At 56.7% G+C, this 17975-nt stretch overlaps 4 protein-coding genes across 4 annotated transcripts; 3 read left to right on the plus strand and 1 right to left on the minus strand.

The window, feature by feature from the left end:
- Positions 1-1771: 1771 nt before the first annotated feature.
- On the plus strand, positions 1772-3377 carry SLS55_004721 (uncharacterized protein; the record flags this gene model as incomplete). Its single annotated transcript, XM_066776177.1, has 4 exons — positions 1772-2167; positions 2263-2562; positions 2984-3181; positions 3342-3377. 4 exons carry the CDS (start codon positions 1772-1774, stop codon positions 3375-3377), a joined length of 930 nt encoding a protein of 309 aa, XP_066634058.1.
- Positions 3378-4724: 1347 nt separating this feature from the next.
- On the minus strand, positions 4725-6289 carry SLS55_004722 (uncharacterized protein; the record flags this gene model as incomplete). The annotated part of the gene is made up of 3 exons (XM_066776178.1): positions 4725-5458; positions 5512-6103; positions 6239-6289. 3 exons carry the CDS (start codon positions 6287-6289, stop codon positions 4725-4727), a joined length of 1377 nt encoding a protein of 458 aa, XP_066634059.1.
- A 3246-nt stretch (positions 6290-9535) lies between these two features.
- SLS55_004723 (uncharacterized protein) lies at positions 9536-10511 on the plus strand (the record flags this gene model as incomplete). The annotated part of the gene is made up of 3 exons (XM_066776179.1): positions 9536-9704; positions 9818-9846; positions 10125-10511. 3 exons carry the CDS (start codon positions 9536-9538, stop codon positions 10509-10511), a joined length of 585 nt encoding a protein of 194 aa, XP_066634060.1.
- Positions 10512-11420: 909 nt separating this feature from the next.
- Positions 11421-13704, plus strand: puf6 (Pumilio y domain member 6; the record flags this gene model as incomplete). The annotated part of the gene is made up of 3 exons (XM_066776180.1): positions 11421-11781; positions 11865-12219; positions 12276-13704. The coding sequence occupies 3 exons, from the start codon at positions 11421-11423 to the stop codon at positions 13702-13704; spliced, it is 2145 nt and encodes a 714-aa protein (XP_066634061.1).
- Positions 13705-17975: the final 4271 nt, after the last annotated feature.

Genomic DNA, 17975 nt, shown 5'->3' on the forward strand with positions numbered 1-17975 from the left:
GTTGTGGGCGTGGGCGCAAGGGCCCCATGCCTTGCCGATCGCTCTGTAGGCAATCCACGATAATCGTCATCACCGGCCCGCAATATGCGCGTGGCCTGGCTCGATGCGGGCGTGGAGAGCAGCATCCGCATCCGCAGGCCAGGCAGGGCGGCGTACACAGTAGTGCATGGCCGGCGCACCGCCTAGGTGGACATCGAGGTGCAATACCAGCGGTTTTGCTCCAATCGGCAGCCATGCCAGGCCCGCCTGGCGATTGGTGCGGCCGCAGCCCAGCGTCTGCCGCCGTTTCAACAGGGCTGAGCACGGCCAGATAGCTTCAACCCTCGTTTCGTTTCGCCTCGCATCCGACCCGGCTTTGCTTTTGACGCAGAAGCAACCTCAGCGCTCAGCCGCCCGCGCCTTATCAGCGTGCCGCGTGTCTCGGAACACGTGCCTAGATATATCTCCCGTCCATGGTACCGAGAAACCTTCCGGCCGGCAGGAGATTTGGCTTGAGCCCCAAGCCCTGTCATCCGGATCAAACGCACCCACGTGGACCGATTAGCTCGTTCCCAATGGATTTCGCAAAGCCACGGGCACACTCTAGCTTTTGCTGCGGAACGCCGCCTGCATCCGGCCGGGGGTCCTGAGGTCGAGGTCGAGCCCAAGTCGACGTTGTCAGACAGCTCCAGCGGGAGAGCTACACCGCCCCCTTGCGCACTGGACTACGTGTATGGATGGGTACCATGACGATGACGTTAGGTGTTACGTGAGCGATGGGCTCCACCGTGCCAACAGCCCGGGTATGATCGTTCGAAGACAGACTGTGCGTGGTTGCCTCATGCAGAAGCAAAACAACAATGCGTGATCGTACGATGTGAGCGCGAGAGAGCAGCCCTCCATTGCAGGCGCTACTTCGGCCACCTACTTGTTATCCTCGGATAGCGACGGCAGAGGTGTGCCAAAGCCAATCCTATGCACCAGCCACGGCAGCAAGCCTTGCACCAGAGGATGGCACAGCGGGTGACAATAGAATTGGCCCTGTAGTACATTGTATTTATGGGGTAGTTGAATCCAAGATCTGGACGGATTCGTGCGTTTTTACACGTCGCATATTCGTCCGCATATTGGATTTCACTGAGTGGTAACGTCGTCGAGGGCCGAGCCAAGTTCGCCTACCACCCGCTATGATGGGAATCTCGAGAAGCAAATGGACCGGGCTGGTCTGCTGGGCATCACCTTATCAGCCCAAGCACTGGCCCACATCTGCCGCCGTTGCAATGGACAACGCAACGCAACATCCGCCTTGCGCTTCCGTGTTGCTCTTCACGACCATGGGGCTCTCACATGGCTGCAGGCGTCAACCCGCAAGCTCGGCAGACGTCAAAGCCGATGGTGGTTGACTGGGGCCAGAAAGATTCTCCGACATCGGTCCACAGGGCTGACGGGGTGCCGGCCCCGGACTTTGCCTTGCAGTCCCTCGCTCCCCGCATCGCATCTGCGCTACGCCAAGCCGTCCACTCACAGCCGAGCCGTTGTCGCCTCCACTTCACTTCTTCCTTGGCACCTGCACAGTCATCATAGTGGAAGACCTGGACACCTCTGCCGGCCGTTTGACTGGGCGGTGTTCTGGCAACTGAATTCAGGCAGACGTCTTGCCTGACTGTGCATTCCTCGTTCCTCGTCCACCCTCCCTCAAGCCCCGCATCTGACTCACCTCTATTTATCTTTCAATACTCATTTCTGTCACTTCGTCCACACCACTGTGGGCTTCCTGATATTGACATCAAACATGCCCAAGTTCTACCCCTCCCTCTCCAGCGATCTGGCCAAATGGCTTCTGGCACAGCCGCTGTTCTTCGTCGCCAGCGCTCCAATCGCGGGAGCGCACATCAATGTTTCTCCAAAAGGCGACCCGTCTCACTCCCTCGCCGTAATCAACCAGAACCAGGTCGCCTATCTTGACGCCACAGGCTCCGGCGCTGAGACCATCTCGCATATTTATGAGAATGGTCGTGTCACCCTCATGGCTTGTAGCTTCGGCGCTTCGCCACGCATCATGCGACTCTTTTGCACCGGCCGCGTCGTCGAGAGGGACAGCCCTCAATTCGACGGGTGGGCGGCTAAGACTGGACTCAACCAGGGCCTCAAGGCGTGTAGAGCCATCATAATCCTTGACATCTTCAAAGTAAGCTTCCCTTCTTTTGTCCCTCTGACCGCTTTAAACATCGCTGGCTTGCGCTCCCCCAAGCCTCTCCCACCACTCACCACAAAGTATCCCAGGTTCAAACCTCCTGCGGTTATGGCGTCCCGATCCTCTTTCCCAAGACGGCTTCCTCCAACCTCCCCCCTACGCAAAAGCAAGCCGATGCCGACGCCGACCTGGAGTCTGATGCCGCAGTCAAGTATTGGGAAGACCGCGACACCATGTCCAACTGGGCGGCCAAGATGCTCGCCAAGGACGGCGCCATCCAGATCTATCAGCGCCAGAACAATAGCTACAGCCTGGACGGCTGTCCCGGTATGAAGTCTGCGCGCAGGGCCGGTGGTGAGGTTTTGCTGCTGGGGAACGCGAGGGCGAGAGTAAGGCGAATGGTGGTGGGAGAGTGGGGTGCGGTGGCGTTGGGTGCGTTGTTGATGTTGCTGGGGATTGTGGTGGCGAGGACGGCGGGGTTGGTGGAAATTACTTTGAAAGTGTAGGGAAACGTGAGTGAGTCTTCAGTCCGCATGGTGTTGATCCACAAGGTGCAATCGTTTCATCAGTGCTTGCCTTGAGGCGGTTGTGCTTTCCCAATCACTCGCTCTCTTGGGCACCCATCATGACCGATGACGCCTGCCTAAAATTCTTGTGGACTACCCCTTGGTGGCTTAGCAAGCCTCGAATCACCGCTCTACCGCGCGCCCATCACAACGGCGCACACTGGCCTCAGGACGTGTGCTGCTCCGCCCAGGTTTGTCACCTCTAACCCGGCTGAGCTCCGCAGTGCCGCTGACCCCACCTTAGTCTCAGCGACTGTGGCTACTTGTTTCAGCCTTCATTATGATTAAGACCCAGGCTGGTGGTTCCACTCTTTTGACCATTCCCGGAATGATGAATCTACATCTGTCCATTCTGAAATCCGAGCACCGCGACTTCGACGATGTCTGGACTGATCAGTTCGACGCTCACCCGAAGAATTTGCTCAACAAACTCGCCATGATGGTAATTTTGTCGGAAGATGGTGAGGAGGGTCGGTCGGCCATGTTGCTGGGCTAGGTTCCGATACAGCTGTTAGCTATCTCTTTCCTCAGTGGTTACGCAGCCCGTCCTCAGGACACATACCTACTCAACGCAGCGTAATCGCCCAAGACTCTTTCTTCAGGTCGAAGACATCCAGATCAAGATTGCCTCCGAGTGAATAGCCATTTCCAACCTCCGATATCAGCCTTGGAATCAACAGTGTTGCTCAAGCAAGTCAAAGGGCCAGAAGGGTGCCACCAAATGTCAGTCATTACAACTATTATAGAACCGCTTACTGACGATACCTGGTGGCTCCCGATTGCTCAGCTTGCACAAGCAAGCAACACCTCGGGGCCAACACCTCAGCAGCCCGACGACCGACGAGTTCGCCACTGATTTACGGCCACCTGCTCATCCTTTGAATAAAAGAGGTAAAACCAGAACCTCAAATCCAGCCATCTCAGCACCCCCAGGCCCGCCAGCTCTACAGAAAGGAAGGCATAATGCTGGGTTGTTAAGAATAAAAGTTAAATTCAGCCCCAACGCCACATCCGTCAATGAAATACACAACGCCGGTGTCTACGTAGTGCATTATGTAGCAAAGAACAGCTCTATTTTTAGGCGCTAGTCAAGTACGAAACACGCCAGAAAGCAGTGGGTCGCGAAACCTTTTTCTCGCCTCCGTATTCCTCAAATAAGCCAAGCGTGAAAAGCTATCTTCGCCTTGGCGTTGCGTCGTGTACCTGAGCCATTGCGGACTCCAGTGTATCTCAAACCATCGGTCCCTCTCGACTGTCTCGTGCACGGATGAAATCCTACCGCATTTATCTGTGGCTCGTGCTAGTGTCCCTAGCCTCGGTTCTGCGCTTCGGTTCCCTCTTTAGATCGATCGATGCACGGCACGGTGCGGAGACAGATATTGGGAGATCATAGGACAGCATCACTATGGCTTCCGAACAGTGTTCCAGGCGGTGGAGAGCCCACCAAACATTAACATGATGAGAAAGAGTTCGTAGATGCAACAAAAAATGCACATGTTCTTGCTGTCGGCTGCTTGCAAAGCCGTTGACCCCTCTGCTTCCAAGCCTTGTCATATTTTTCCCCATGTCCTACCCGCCGCCCAAGGCTAGCCCAAAATTTTCCATCGATTGTACCAACAAAGGCCACAATACGGCGCCACTCAAAAAGTCAAAACGCCGTAAACCCAATGCTTGTATCCCTGCTTTGGCATATACAATTCCCCTCCACAATCCTGTAATAAACCAACCTTTCCCGATTAAAACGCCGTGCTGATGCCATTAAGGCGGACAGGAAATTCCCACATCTTCCATGCCAAAGTATATACAAGGCGCTGGAAGATGCAGGCTAATGCCTGTCCGGGGTGCTCGTGCAAGGATGCTCGTACATATAGCGACCAGCGAATTGGAAATGAAAGACATGAAAGTCTCGGGGCAAGGACCCCAGTGACAATGCTCGCACTGTTGTTGACAAGGTATTAAGCAGAACAAGCTGTAATCTAGATAGATTAGACCTGTTCCACGAAGCTCGAAACCCGTGAGTCTGTCTCAGAAGGTCTCCTCTTCTTCTGTAACTTCTTTGGTGGTTGCTGGGCTCTCAACGCCTCCTCTGTGGGGCCAACAGGGAAGGTACCGGGCCGCAAAATTTCGAAACCGGAGTTCACTTTGCGCAAAACTTGGGATTCTTGTGCGGGGTGAGCCTGCGGCGTATCGTCGTCAAAATTGGGGCCGCGCGGTTGGTAGGTTTCGAGGAGCGGCACGGCGTGCGCCGCCGTGTTGTCGGGATGACTGTCGCGAGTAGGGCTGCTGATTGATTCTAGAGGAGCCATGAATGGATTCGCGCCTTGAGCAATGGGAGGAGTAGGCGGCGATGGCGGAGCAGATGCCGAGCCAGAAGGCGGCGAGGACCGACCAGAAGTAGGCGCAGAACGGCTGTAGGGCGCTTCCATGGAGATGTTGCTCCAATCTCCGCTGCGGCCAGTGGGACCAGGGCGTTCCCGTCGGACCAAAGAACCGGTCTCTGCTACGTGCGACATGCGGTGGCTCTGAAGCAGGCGCAGATCGGTGCGGGGATCGCGAGAACGTGGAGCAACAACCATCGGAGCCTTACCCGTGGTCGTAGACCCGGTGGTGTCGTCATCACTGGACGGATGCGCAGGGTTGTTATCACTGCTGCCGCTTGACTTGCGAGAGGAGCCGTTGGAGCTGAAGTTGTAGCCGTAAGGGTTGGCACCGCCAGAAGCTTCAAATGAATGTTAGCGTTGCTCTATGTGACAGCACTTCGCTTTCACTTACCAGAGCGCTCGTGCATCGCTTGGGCTTCAGCGGCATCACCCTCAAGAGTATCCAAAGTAGCCGAGTGTCTCAACATGCTGGCCTGGCTATAGCGGGTGTAAGCCGTTGGCGGGGGGCGATGGGCGCGCGCACGCTGGCCAGAAGCAGTTGAACCGGGCGAGGAATCGCGGCTGTGGTTTGTGATTCTTTCGGCAGAAACAGCGCGGTCGAAGCTGGAAGACGGGGGGCCGCGAGACGACGGACGACTGGAAGAGCCACTAGACGGGCCGGCCATAGCAGGGCCTGGGATATCCAAGGTACTGATGGGGCGGGAGTTGGAACCAGAAGCTTCGGGCTTGTCTTGCGCCGACTGGGTGGGACTGCCGGGGACAGGTGTGTTTGTGCCCGAGATCCAGATGCCGTCGACCTCGATGCCGCTTTGGATGGCGCGAATACCGAATGGAATGTCATCGCCAGACTTCCTTCTCGGCGCGGCGGCGGCCTCGACCATTTGTGGTTCTTGGTCTGCTCTTGCGCCGACGGGCTTCGTCAACTTCTTCATCTTCCGGTTAGTATGGAGAACCTTCATCCATCCGATGAAGATGGTGAGGACCTGTGGAAATTAGCTATGAGCACAGAAGGTGGCGTTCGGGAAGAGCTGTCGTACAATTGCGCAGGCTAGCACCTGTCATCGAGAAGTGTTAGCCGTCGGAAGGGACCTCGCAGGCGGGTACGAGCATGAACTTACGAAGGTCATCTTCTGCCATAGCGCCCAGTCGACGAAAAAGACCTTGCCCATGTCGGCGACGTGGTGTCGGTAGCGATAGCGACAGTGGAGAGGCTAAGTTGTCGGGTAGCAGGGTGCTGGGGCGCAAACGCGGCGGCGGAGGAGCAGCAGGGTGGAGGAGGAAGGGAAGAAAAGGAAACGAATGGACGGCAAGCCGCAACGAAGGCAAGGTAGTAGCAGCCCTTGGGTGCTCGCGGGGATAAGAGTGACGGGTCTTGGCGACCGTGGTGCGAGCAGGCGGTTTGCTTCTCTTAAGGAAAGAGCGTCCCGGAAGCCTCAACGTGGAGCACCCCCCGGCGCGGTTCGTATTGCGGCAACTGGTGCTTGGCGGACGGGCTGGCCGATTCAGGAACAGGAAAGAGAAGGATTCTGGGGCTGACCGGGGGCGGAAGAGAAGCAGCAGCAGAGGCGGAAAAGAGGGAAGGCTGATGACGTGCGGCCGGCGACGTCTCACAGAATATGGGCCCCCGTGAGCTGGAGGCGCGAAGGGAAGAAAGCCGCCAGGGCCGAGAAGGCGAATCAAGGGTAGCACAGCGCAAGGTCGGGTTGGGTCAGTAGTGTGTCGGCTGCCATGCTACGTGCAGAAGGCGTGCATGAAGGGCTCTCGCCGCCGGCGGTCGGGAGGCCGGCGAGCGCTTTATTGGATGCCATACGGCAAGTGACTGGGCTAGCCAGGCGCTTCCTGGCCAGTAGTGATGCTGGGCAGCCAAGGCGCGCAGACGGTGGAGCACGACAAACGCGGAAGCCCAGGGCCAGGATGCTGCTGCACCATCCAATACATGCGACAGCAGCGTGTCCCGATCGGGCGCCTGCAGCTGTGCCTGGCCCGCGGGCGAGACGGCAGCGCGTCTGCAAAGCCTGCAAGCGCCGGCACCAGCTCACTTCGCCGGGACGCCCCGCCGAGCGGCGCGCGCCTCAGCAACGCCTGTCGTGTTGTCGTCGGGCATGGCAGGCGGTGACGGCAACGCGGGCTGCAGGCGCGGAGCCATGTTGGCTAGCAGGCGCTGTGAAACATGGCCGTGGCACGGTGGGACGTTTGGACGCCCGTGGCTTGTCGTGGCGCGCGGTCCCGATGCGATCAACGCACGCTTGGGGCCCTGTTCTGCTGAAGGCTGCAGCCGAGCCAATCAGCCCGCCCTGGCAGCGTCTCCGCCGTTTGATCACCGCCAGTGAGGGCGGCCCAGCGGGGACCTCCTTGTTGCGCGCGCGTCGTCGTCTCGTACCTTCATCTATTTTCTGCGACTCGCCCACCCGCGGATAAACAGCGCCCGCCCGCACGCCTCCACGCCTCCACCCTCGCAAATCGCGTCTGTCGCTCGCGCACGAGGCCGCTTGAAGAGTCGGGCGCCCCTAATAATAGCCAGTCAGGCGCGCACGCGGCACAGCTTATGTTGCGTCATGTGCTCGCCGTTCGAGTTTTCTTCTGCCTCTCATGCCGTGTTCGCTCGCTTTCGCTTGTGCCGTTGGCCCTTCAGCGCCTGCACGTCAGCGCCATCGCTCTCAGCCCATCGGCCGCTGACATGGCGACACATCTGCAGCTTTCGTTCCATTGCAGGCTTCTCTGCGCCGAAGCTGCCAAAAGGGGCGTCAGCCCTCCCACCCCGCTGTCCGAAGCCTCAGCCATGCCTCTGCTGCCCTCCAAGCATGCTTGATCCAGCCTCAGTGTGACACGACTGCACCGATCCATTCTCTGTTACGAGGCCCTCCAGCCCGCCGTGGCCGTGGACCCGTCCGTATAGGCAGCCAAGACCGAGCCATTTACCTAATTCGCGTCATTCCGGTGCTGGGCAACCAAATCGCGGCTCAAACGCACGGCTGCAGCGTGGCGACTCGTGCAAGATTTTATTCGAGGACCCCACAACCCATCGTCCAGACCCTTGGTTGCGGAGTCCAGACCCGAGAACCGTATTGTCGTCGATCACGTCGTGTTCGTTGACCACGTTAATGATGCGGCGGCGTGCCATGTGCCGCTGGAAATAGATTCCGGGTGGGAAAGGCGTTCCATGTATATGCGCCACTCTTCTCGAATCCGTATCCATCCTTGCCATCCGATTTTCAAGTATAACAGCCCCCTCTCTCTGCGCCTACGGACTCGCTTTGAGACAAACGTCCTCCCATGCAACCTTGACAAGAGACCGCAATGCATGCTGGCCAGTAAGGGACAGCGCAGAAGTGCCACACGACGGGTTCGATTATTCCATGGCTGACTTTCTAGGCCACTCTCCTTAACCGCAGCGCGAGGACGGCGCCACAGCAGGTAACAGGAGATCTGAGTCCTGTGGGCTCTGCAAAGGCATTTGCTCTCCCGACGCGGGTAGCTGACATCCAATGTCCGGACGTCCGAAAAGCAGACAAGTCCGTCCAGACATGAGATTCCACTACCCCGTACATATGGTGCAATATCTCACAGTGGGAGAGACGTGGGTGGGCTCAATTCCTTTGCAACCCACCATGGCGTGCTGTTGTCTCCTCTAAACATCCGATAGTGGCAGCCATTGGCGGCTGCGGCGTTCAGGCTTTTCCGGTGTCGATGCTTAACCGGTGGCGCGCGGAGGCGCGCGCTGCTGTGTGGAGAAGCAGTGCGTCATAGCCGCGGAGCACCAAGAGTACTCGCTGCGCGATGTCGGTTCCTCTCCAACCCTCTGGTCGTATGTCTAACCACCCAGCATTTGTCGCGATGCATGCCCGATGGGGCCATTGTGGGATGGTTTTCACAAGCCCGAGGTCGCCATCGTACGAGAAGCCGACATGGGCCGGCGGCGGCACAGCATCCCTCCGCTCCGCACTCGGCCGGCCCCTAACCTTAGCTTAACTTCCACCGAGACCGTCGGATATCGGCGTGATGTGACGGGATCGTGGGTACAGCCGCCGGCGCGCCCAAGGGATGGAGATGATGTACGGGAGTCAATCGCAAGGCACGCCAGATCTGTGCGGGTGGGCTCAAGAACAGCGCATCAAGGCCAATCAGGCGGCACTGGTGGGGTTACTTCTGCCAAGTGTGCCAGCTCCTCGGCCCTGCTCTTGTCGATCGTTCCCTGCTGCCGTGCCTGCCGCCCCCGGCAGCGACGGCTCCGGGATTTGCAAGGCCCGGACACATCAAAAGCAGTCGTGACGCTTGCTCCGCGCCCAGCTCAGCCCAGCGCTGCCCGATTCCTGACAGTTGCACTTACCACGGACACACTCCTGCGCACCCCACGACTCCCGGCTTTTGCTCCACGATAGCATCCATACGCCCAATTACCCTACGCCGCCACCAGCATGCCTATCCGCAATCCTTTCAGGAGAGGCCCCGGCGGGGTTGACGTCCAGGACGAGAATCAGCGCCCCAGCGTTGCCCGCGGCCGGAGCGAAGAGACCGGGTTCCAACGGGCGAAGACCACCGGCTCCAAGCCCGTCGAGATACAGGAGAAAGAGTACAAGCTGAGCGGTGAGTGTCTCATCCACGCTCCTTATCGGCGGACCTTGCATGTTGCTACATGATATCATGCGGGATGCCACGAAGGCTGTCACCGCCGAGCACAGCATGCTGATATGTCGCAGAGATCAACGACTCTGGCGTGTTTCTGCCGGTACGAGCACACAGTCCTCCCTGCGCTACGACCTCGAGTCAGGCGAATTGCGATAAGAACATCCCTGCTGACATCAGTGTCCCAGCCCTCGCCAACTGAAAAGAGCTCTTTCTGGGGAGGGAAGTCCCGCGCTTCCACCTCGTCAAACCATCGCAGCGTTCTGAGTGAAACTGAGCCTTTCAGCATCTCGCGCGAGTCTTTCGACTCGTACCGGCGGTCCTTTGTGCGTCCCCCTCGTTGAAAGCCTCCTGTCGCGCCATGCTTACTGTGACAATTAGGATATTTCTGCCCGGTCGCCGGTCTGCGAAAACCTAGATGTCCGACCTCGCCAAAGTCTTGACTCCCGCCGCCTTCCGCGCTCATCCCTGAACGAACGCCGTTTCGAGAGACCGATTTCAACGACTGAAGAGGATTTCGAGGATGTTGGCCTCAATGACGAGCCGCGCCTCAACGAGGAGCCACCGAAGCAAAAGAAAAAGGGCTTCTTCGCTAGGTTTGGGGACTCATCGGAGAACCTCGCAAAGCCTGATACGCGGCCATCTTCAGGTCTCGGCTTCCACCTCGTGGGAGGACGGAAGAGGGGCCAGAGCGGCCAAGGCGCGGAACTTAGTCCGATGTCGCGGTCCATGGACGGCATGAACCAGGTGTCGGTCGAGTCGAAATGAAAGCGTGATGACATGGATGAGATCAGATAAAGGGAGGGCTTTCTTTGGATGGTATATACATAAGGCTTCTTAGGTATGGGCTTGGCGTTCTATGGAAAGTCCCAGCGCGTTTGACGCAGCAGAGGAATACGGAGTCTCACGATCGTTTTGACTGGCTAAGGCAGGGCCCGTATGGCATCTCGACGGGGCGATTTACCATGTAATATATAATTATTGCCCAGTCTTGTACACAGGCATTCATTCAGCATTTGCTCAGGTATCGACTACCCTCCTATAGAACCCCTATGGAGGGTCTGTCAGCCCCCTTTTTGGACCCTGAGATCTGAGACAACCCTGTCAGCAGGCACATGCACCAGGCCCACATGCATGTGCCTTACACACAGATTCCGAAACGAAATATTTAGGTACGTAGTTAGATACAAGATCCAGACGTAAATGCACGATTTAAAACTTGCATTTACGTCCGGATCTTGTATTCAACTACCCACCCCATGTAGAATTGTTCTATGAGGCAGATCCGGGTAGGCAATTTCTATGTATCCGAAGATCTAGGCGGGTAAAGATGAATATAGCGGTTCATGATCCAACTAAAGCGATTGAACACGCAACATGAAAAGCCCATTCTGGTCGATCGGTTCGATATTACGCCTCAACTTTTCCTACGTGGGGCAATTGCGATACTGCACAGATACATTGTTTCGTCGCGGCTTTGAAGTCCGACCGACTAGAAATCTAATCCTTAGGCCCGGCGCCATCCGGCTCCTGGGTGGGACTTACACGAGTCAGTCAACGATCTGCCGTCTGCCACCGCCCGCCAGACCGCTTTATCTCGCGCAAAAGATTCTTGAGCTGCAAGAAACATACTCTTCGGTTCGCAAGAAAAATCACTTACCCACCCCACGCACAAAAATGGCAGGAATCAAGCGCAAGCAGACCGAGGCGCCTGCCGCCATCAAGGCTTCCGGCGACAAGAAGATCAAAACCGCGAAAAAGCCCGTCGCCGCCAAGCCCGTGAAGGAGGCGAAAAAGCCGTCAAAGAAGCACGCGAAGCGCGCGGAGCCCGAGGAAGAGGAGGACGTTGTCGAGTCGGACACCACCGAAAGCGAGAATGGTTTCGCTGGTTTCTCCGCGAAAGACGGCGCCGAGGAGAGCGCCGAGGATGTAAGCATGGCGAGCGGAAGCGATAGCGACGTGGAGATGGAGGATTCGGGCGCTGTGAAGAAGAGATCCAAGACAGCAGTGGCGGCGGCAGCGGAGAGCGGAGCAAATGGTATGTGTAGCCCCCGGACTTCCGCAGAACATGCGGTCGCCCTGTTTGAGCAGTGCAGAGGACTGACGAAGCGCGCCCGGCAGGCAACTCGAGAGAAGCGCACCAGAAGCAGAAGCAACTTGCGAAGGAGCGCAAAATGAACAAGCCGCTTGGCGACGAACTCCACCGATCGAAGAAAATCTGGGAGCGCTTGAGGCTGAAGTCGCACGTTCCGAAGGATGAGCGCAAGAAGCTTGTCGAGGAGCTTTTCAGCATCATCACTGGAAGGGTCAAGGAATTTGTCTTCAAGCACGATGCTACCCGTGTCATCCAGTGCGCTCTGAAATACTCGACACCTGAGCAGCGCAAGATGATTGCGCACGAATTGAAAGGCGAATACAAAGCTCTTGCGGAAAGCAGATATGCAAAGTTCTTGGTCGGCAAGATTCTGGTTGAAGGGTAAGTGCTGGGATCCGAAGCTCCACTGTCAAACCGCTGACTGATTTGTGTCCCAGTGATACCGAAACCCGCGAGATGATCGTCTCTGAGTTCTACGGAACGGTCAAGCGTCTGATCAACCACCCCGAAGCTTCCTGGATCTTGGACGATATCTATAGAGGCATGGCAACCAAGGCGCAAAAGGCAAGACTTTTGCGGGAGTGGTATGGCGCCGAATTTGCCGTCTTCAAAGCCGGCAAGAATGAGGAAGTTACTGCAGATCTTGCTGAGATCCTCAAGGAGTCGCCGGAGAAACGGAGGCCTATTATGGATTACTGCCGCATCATGATCAACTCGCTCATCCAGAAGAAGATGACTGGCTTCACCATGCTCCACGATGCCATGCTGCAATATTTCCTTGCCACCAAGCCCGGTAGCGAGGAAGCAACCGATTTCCTCGAGCTCATCAAGGGCGATGAGGAGGGTGATTTGCTCAAGAACTTGGCTTTCACCAAAAACGGGGCTCGCGTTGTCTGCCTTGCTCTTGCTTACGGGACCGCCAAGGACAGGAAGAATCTCCTGAGGATGTACAAGGAAAACATTGAGATCATGGCTTTTGACGCACATGCTCATCAGGTTCTCTTGACGGCTCTCGACGTCGTGGATGACACCGTCCTCACCACCAAGCTTATCTTCCCGGAACTCTTGTCTACGAACTCGAGCATCGAAGAGCAACAGGAGAAAGTGCAGAACCTTGCTATTGACAAGGTTGGCCGGATTACCATCCTGTATCCTCTCTGCGGCCGCGCGAAGTGGCTCTTCTCGACCCCTGAGGACCTAGCCCTCCTTGATGAGGTCCACGCCATCCGCAGCACAACCTCCAAGAAGGACTCGGAAGTCAGGAGGAAAGAAGTCGTGAACGCCTACTCCCCAACCCTGCTCAAGGTCATCGCTGCAGACCCCTCGGCGCTCGCCCAGTCGTCCTTCGGCTGCCAATTCATCACCGAAGCCCTCCTCAGTACCACCGATGGCAACAAGGCCGCAGCGGTCGAAGCGGTCGCCGCCCTCGCCGCCGGCGACCCGAATGCCGAGGATCACCTCGCGCAGACGCCGCACGCCGGCCGCATGCTCAAGACCCTCGCCACCGGCGGCCATTTCGACCCGAAGACGAAGACTACCACTCTCGCCGATCCGCCGCTCGGCTTCGGCGACGCGCTGTACGACCACATCAAGGACCATCTGGTTGAGTGGGCCACGGGCGCCAGCTCGTTCGTCGTCGTCGCCCTGATCGAGGCCGAGGGCTTCGGGAAGAAGGAGAAGGTGCTTAAGGCGTTGAAGAAGGAGAAGGCGAAGCTGGAGAAGGCTGCCAATGGTGACGATAAGAAAAAGGACAAGAAGGAGAAGGAGGAGGCGGGGAGCAAGAAGGACAAAAAGGATAAGAAGAAGGAGACGGCAAGGAAGCCGAGTGGTAACCCTGGATCGAGGATATTGTTAGAGAAGTTGTAAGTGGAGCGGCGAGGCGGAAAAAAAAAAGCCTCTTTGTTCGAGGCATTCGATTGGCGTTAGGGGCGGCAGGGAAACATCTATATGGTCTTTTTTTCCCCGTGTGCAAATGAAATGGGTTGGGCATGAGCAATGTCCTGACAGCTCGCCCTTGAGAATTGCGTGCAATATCTTGGTTTGAGTGAGCAGTGATGCGTCGCTGATGGTGTCTGGTCATACCTGGAGTTTGAAGGAAATTGGGCAGTGAAACAACAGAAGAGATAAGTACGGCGCCGACTGGAGTGAATCGTGAAACGCGGTGCAAACGGGTTGCACTGTGGGCAGTTGAAGGATAGATTCTGATGCATCCTTATGTTCAAATACCTACCTCAACTACATACGAAAGAAAAACATGATACTTCATAGAACATAGAAGGATCGTAATCCCTATAAATCATCCTAATAGGAAGCAAAACCTATATGAAGGGCTGTCAGAGCCATAAAGAGGTTTTACGCCGGACTCGTTAGGCCCAGGAAAGACATCATACATGACTACGAGCTTTATAAAGCGATTCAACCTTGAGATATGCTCAACCATACTCGCCCTCGTTCACGAGACTCAGCTAGCGCGTGCCACCTTCTCGACGAGGCATGACCTCCAGGTGAGTTCCGAGCTCTACTGTATGTAGGATCCTGTCCGCATGAAGTCCTGCAAACCATCGACAGTTCGAAGTCTCGCAATGGCAGCGTACATGCTGGTGAACCTTGCCTTGAAGAAGGCGTCTTCCCGCTCGCTTGCAACATCACTGTATAAGAGATTTCGAAAGACTTGAACAACAGTAGTAGAATTTGCATGCGGCTGCTCGGCAAAAAAAATTTGGTGCACCGCACGGGCAAAAAGCAAAACGTACAACAGCCGGGATTCCCCAATGGTCACCCACTTGAGTACTAATCGGCCGGTTCGCAGCTTGAGTACGGCTGAGCGGACGGGAAGCCCTATATTCTGCGACCTATGGTCGTACGTGGAAGAGGCTGCGGATGGTACAGATTATGACTGCAAGTCAATGAGCTGCGGACTGGCTGTCGACTGCCATACTGACAGGCGCTTCCACTTCAACGGTAAGTGAGGAAATGCAATCGGATGGGAAGCCCTATAATCTGCGACCTATAGTCGTACGTGACTTTCGGAATTGTGTACGGGATTCATAAAGAATCCGTTCTGCACAGCTTAATATGCAACGGAGCAAAATTTACCATAGATAACGTGGCCAATTGATCGTTCTCTTTTGATAGCATGGTGTGTACTTTCGCTTTCTCTTAGATGGATAAGTAGGATGGGGCTTATGATAAGTTTACCGCATGATGATTGATAGGGCGTGGGTGTGGCTGGTTGAGAAAGAATGGCAAGAATGTCGCCCTCAAAGAAGTGAGCACGTTCTTCAAACGATCAGATATTGGGCTGGAATGACTACTGAATGGTCATGATAGATTTATGAACAATCTAGAGTCGTTGAGGCCTGTCTGCTTATATGACCACGTTTGCTGCAGGCATCTCACGGCTGGGGGTACTTTACTTTTATGATTGGCTTTACTAATTGCGGAGTACCAAATCAAGCCTCGAAGTGCTGCAAAAGATGCAAGCCAATTCGCCCCAACACTGTCTTCCCTTTCCTTCATTGCGGGCATCTTGGACTTTGACAGCAGTGGCAACACCTGAAAAAAAAAATGCTTGGTCCGCGGCTCGATGAGAGACGAGATGGTCTAGTACGGCGAGTGACTTTGCACATGACATGTGGTGCTCTGTTGAAGTTAATGAAGGCACAAGCGATGCCACCGGTGAAGATTATGGCACGAATGGAAGCACAGGAGGAATCGCGGCGCCAGATGACGTCCAACAGGTGAATGAGCAGTATAAGGAGATGAAACCAACACTATCGCTGCGCTAACTGCGCGAAACAACTCTGCTGACGGATTACCAAGCAGCAGTGACGCGAAGGATTCGATCCCTGGAGGCCCGGGAAGCCCCATAGAAGTCACAGCGCGAGCTCTACCATCCCGTGCGAGGAACGAAGACCTTTCAGCGTGCTGGGGATGTGAAGCGAATCGACCCGCAAAGGATAAGATCCGCGTAGGATTCTCTGGGCAAAGCAGCATTTTCCGGAATCCAGAGAGTTTCAGGCGGTGTCGGAGAGCACAGCCTTCCGCGTTTGATTACATCGGCTAGAATAAAGAAGACAGAGGCTGGGCCGGGGCGCTTGGAGGTGTTAGTATCGCATTCACCAACACTCTGTGGTACTGCAGTGACGCGGCACTGCCCGAGTCACGCCGCAATTTATGCACCACTCCATGCACGCAATTTTGGTTACTTGCAACGGCACGGCCGCTCGCGTACAGCTCCGCGCTGAGGCACAGTAGTCTTATGAAACAGCATGGAAGACGAATAGTGTTGGAACCCACCATGCTCCGCTGCTCTGTAATGCCAAGGTTGACTGAGAGACGGCACAATTGCAAAGCCCGGGCGAAAGCTTCCCCGGATATAAGTCGAAGGCCGGTACATGCCGGATGTTGGACTCTAAGGTTTTCGGACGAATGAGAGCAGAACGGACCTGCGGCAGGAGCGGTGGAGTTTTTTCGTGCCTTTTTTTCCCCCCTGCTCCACGTGAGCTAGGCACAGCTGCATCCCCGCAGACCGAAGATGGTCCAGTAGCGCGCGCCTAACGGGTTGCTTTCCTTCGCGCTATTGTACACTGCCTGGTCGGCTGGCGTGCGGCGCAACCGCTAAGCGCGCCATCGAGCATGAAGGTCAAGTGCTTGTATATGCAGTCGGCGATCAGCAAGCCATGTGTAGCAAGTCGATTCCCCCTGCCGCTATTTTTATTCTTCAGAGTGGAGATGGAGAGAAAGGCGGTCGCGCTTTGTCAGAAGCTTGGGCCGGGGTATGGGCGTTAGGCAGAATTTGTTGAAGGATCAGGAAACCCACGGACATGACAGAGCAATTGGCGAGTGCCGGAGGGAAAGATGAGACTTTTATGGCACTGAGCCCAGGAGAACAAAGTCGAGTGAGGCTATGGTGTCAGGTGACTGCATGCGGCCAGCGGGGGAGGCGTCGTCAACTCCTTTGTCACCCTCTGACGCTGCGCTTGAGGCTCAAGAGGTCGGTTTCGGATTGCGCAATGGGGAAGAGCAAGAAGATGACTCGCGCGTCAGCAGGGAAATGAGCCAACAGGCGCAGAACCAGGATGGCGGATCAGGAGAAGTGACCAAAGCCTCGCGGATCTCGAAGTTTCGCGTAAATCATGGCTCGCCTCAACCACGCGGCTGGCTACGCCTCATTCCTCACGAGAGCAACGGCCACGGCTCTGGAGGGTGAGGACACAGGCGCAACGGCCCCCAAAGCCGGGATCCGCAGCAGCACCGACAAAAAATCAGAAAAGCGCCGAGGAGGAGCGCAACGGCATCGGCGTGCGAAACGCTCCCTGCGTGAAAGGATGATCGCTGCAGGCGGCGTGGTGTCGACCGATTCCAATGGGCTGTCGACGACGAGGTGTTGGACCGAGTCGGTGAGAGGCCGAATGGCGTGGCCGCCGACGACGCGCGCACAGCCTCCACACGCGCACGGGCGCGCCTGTGCTGGATCTTCGTTCGTCGTCGAAGCCTCCACACTCGCTTGTTTGCATCTGGCTGCGCCGCGCAGCAGCTGCCAACCCACGTTGGACCAAGCACCAAGCCGGGGAAGAACAATCCTGGGCCATGACACCGGGCTCGCGCTGTGCTGCACGCTGCAACATGCCATCATCCGGCGCGGGAGAGCCGCAGCATGCTCCAGGTGTTGACGTGATTGGACGCGCACCCGTTGAGGCGTCGCACACCGGGCTAAGATCAGCGCTACCTGGCAAGGCTGAACCGCTCACTGGTGCGCAAGCCTCTCCACGGATCGCTCCGGCCTGCTCGACCGCCGCCTCTGCCACCGCCATCTTGCTCGTGGTTCGTCGACGACTCCTGCGCAGCCTGCTCCCGCGTGATGTCGCCATGCGTTGCCCCTCGTCGCCAGGGGCGAGAGGCGTTGCCGCTCATCCTTCGTCCGTCATGGGCCGTCCGAGAGGAGCAAAAGAGACGGCGGCCTGTGTGTTGTGGGATGCGCCAAGCTGGCATGTGGATGGTCTCCTCTGTGGGGCGTAGCAGGCAGTTGAGGGGTGGGTTTACTGGATGGTGACCTGTGCTGCGGACGGCCCGTTGCGGCCCATGCTGCATTCCTCCACCGCGATGCCATGAAGAGTCAAGCTGCGACGGGGCCT

This window comes from Diplodia seriata (genome assembly GCF_021436955.1).
Source record: "Diplodia seriata strain FDS-637 chromosome Unknown scaffold_4, whole genome shotgun sequence".
NCBI classification, from domain to species: domain Eukaryota; kingdom Fungi; phylum Ascomycota; class Dothideomycetes; order Botryosphaeriales; family Botryosphaeriaceae; genus Diplodia; species Diplodia seriata.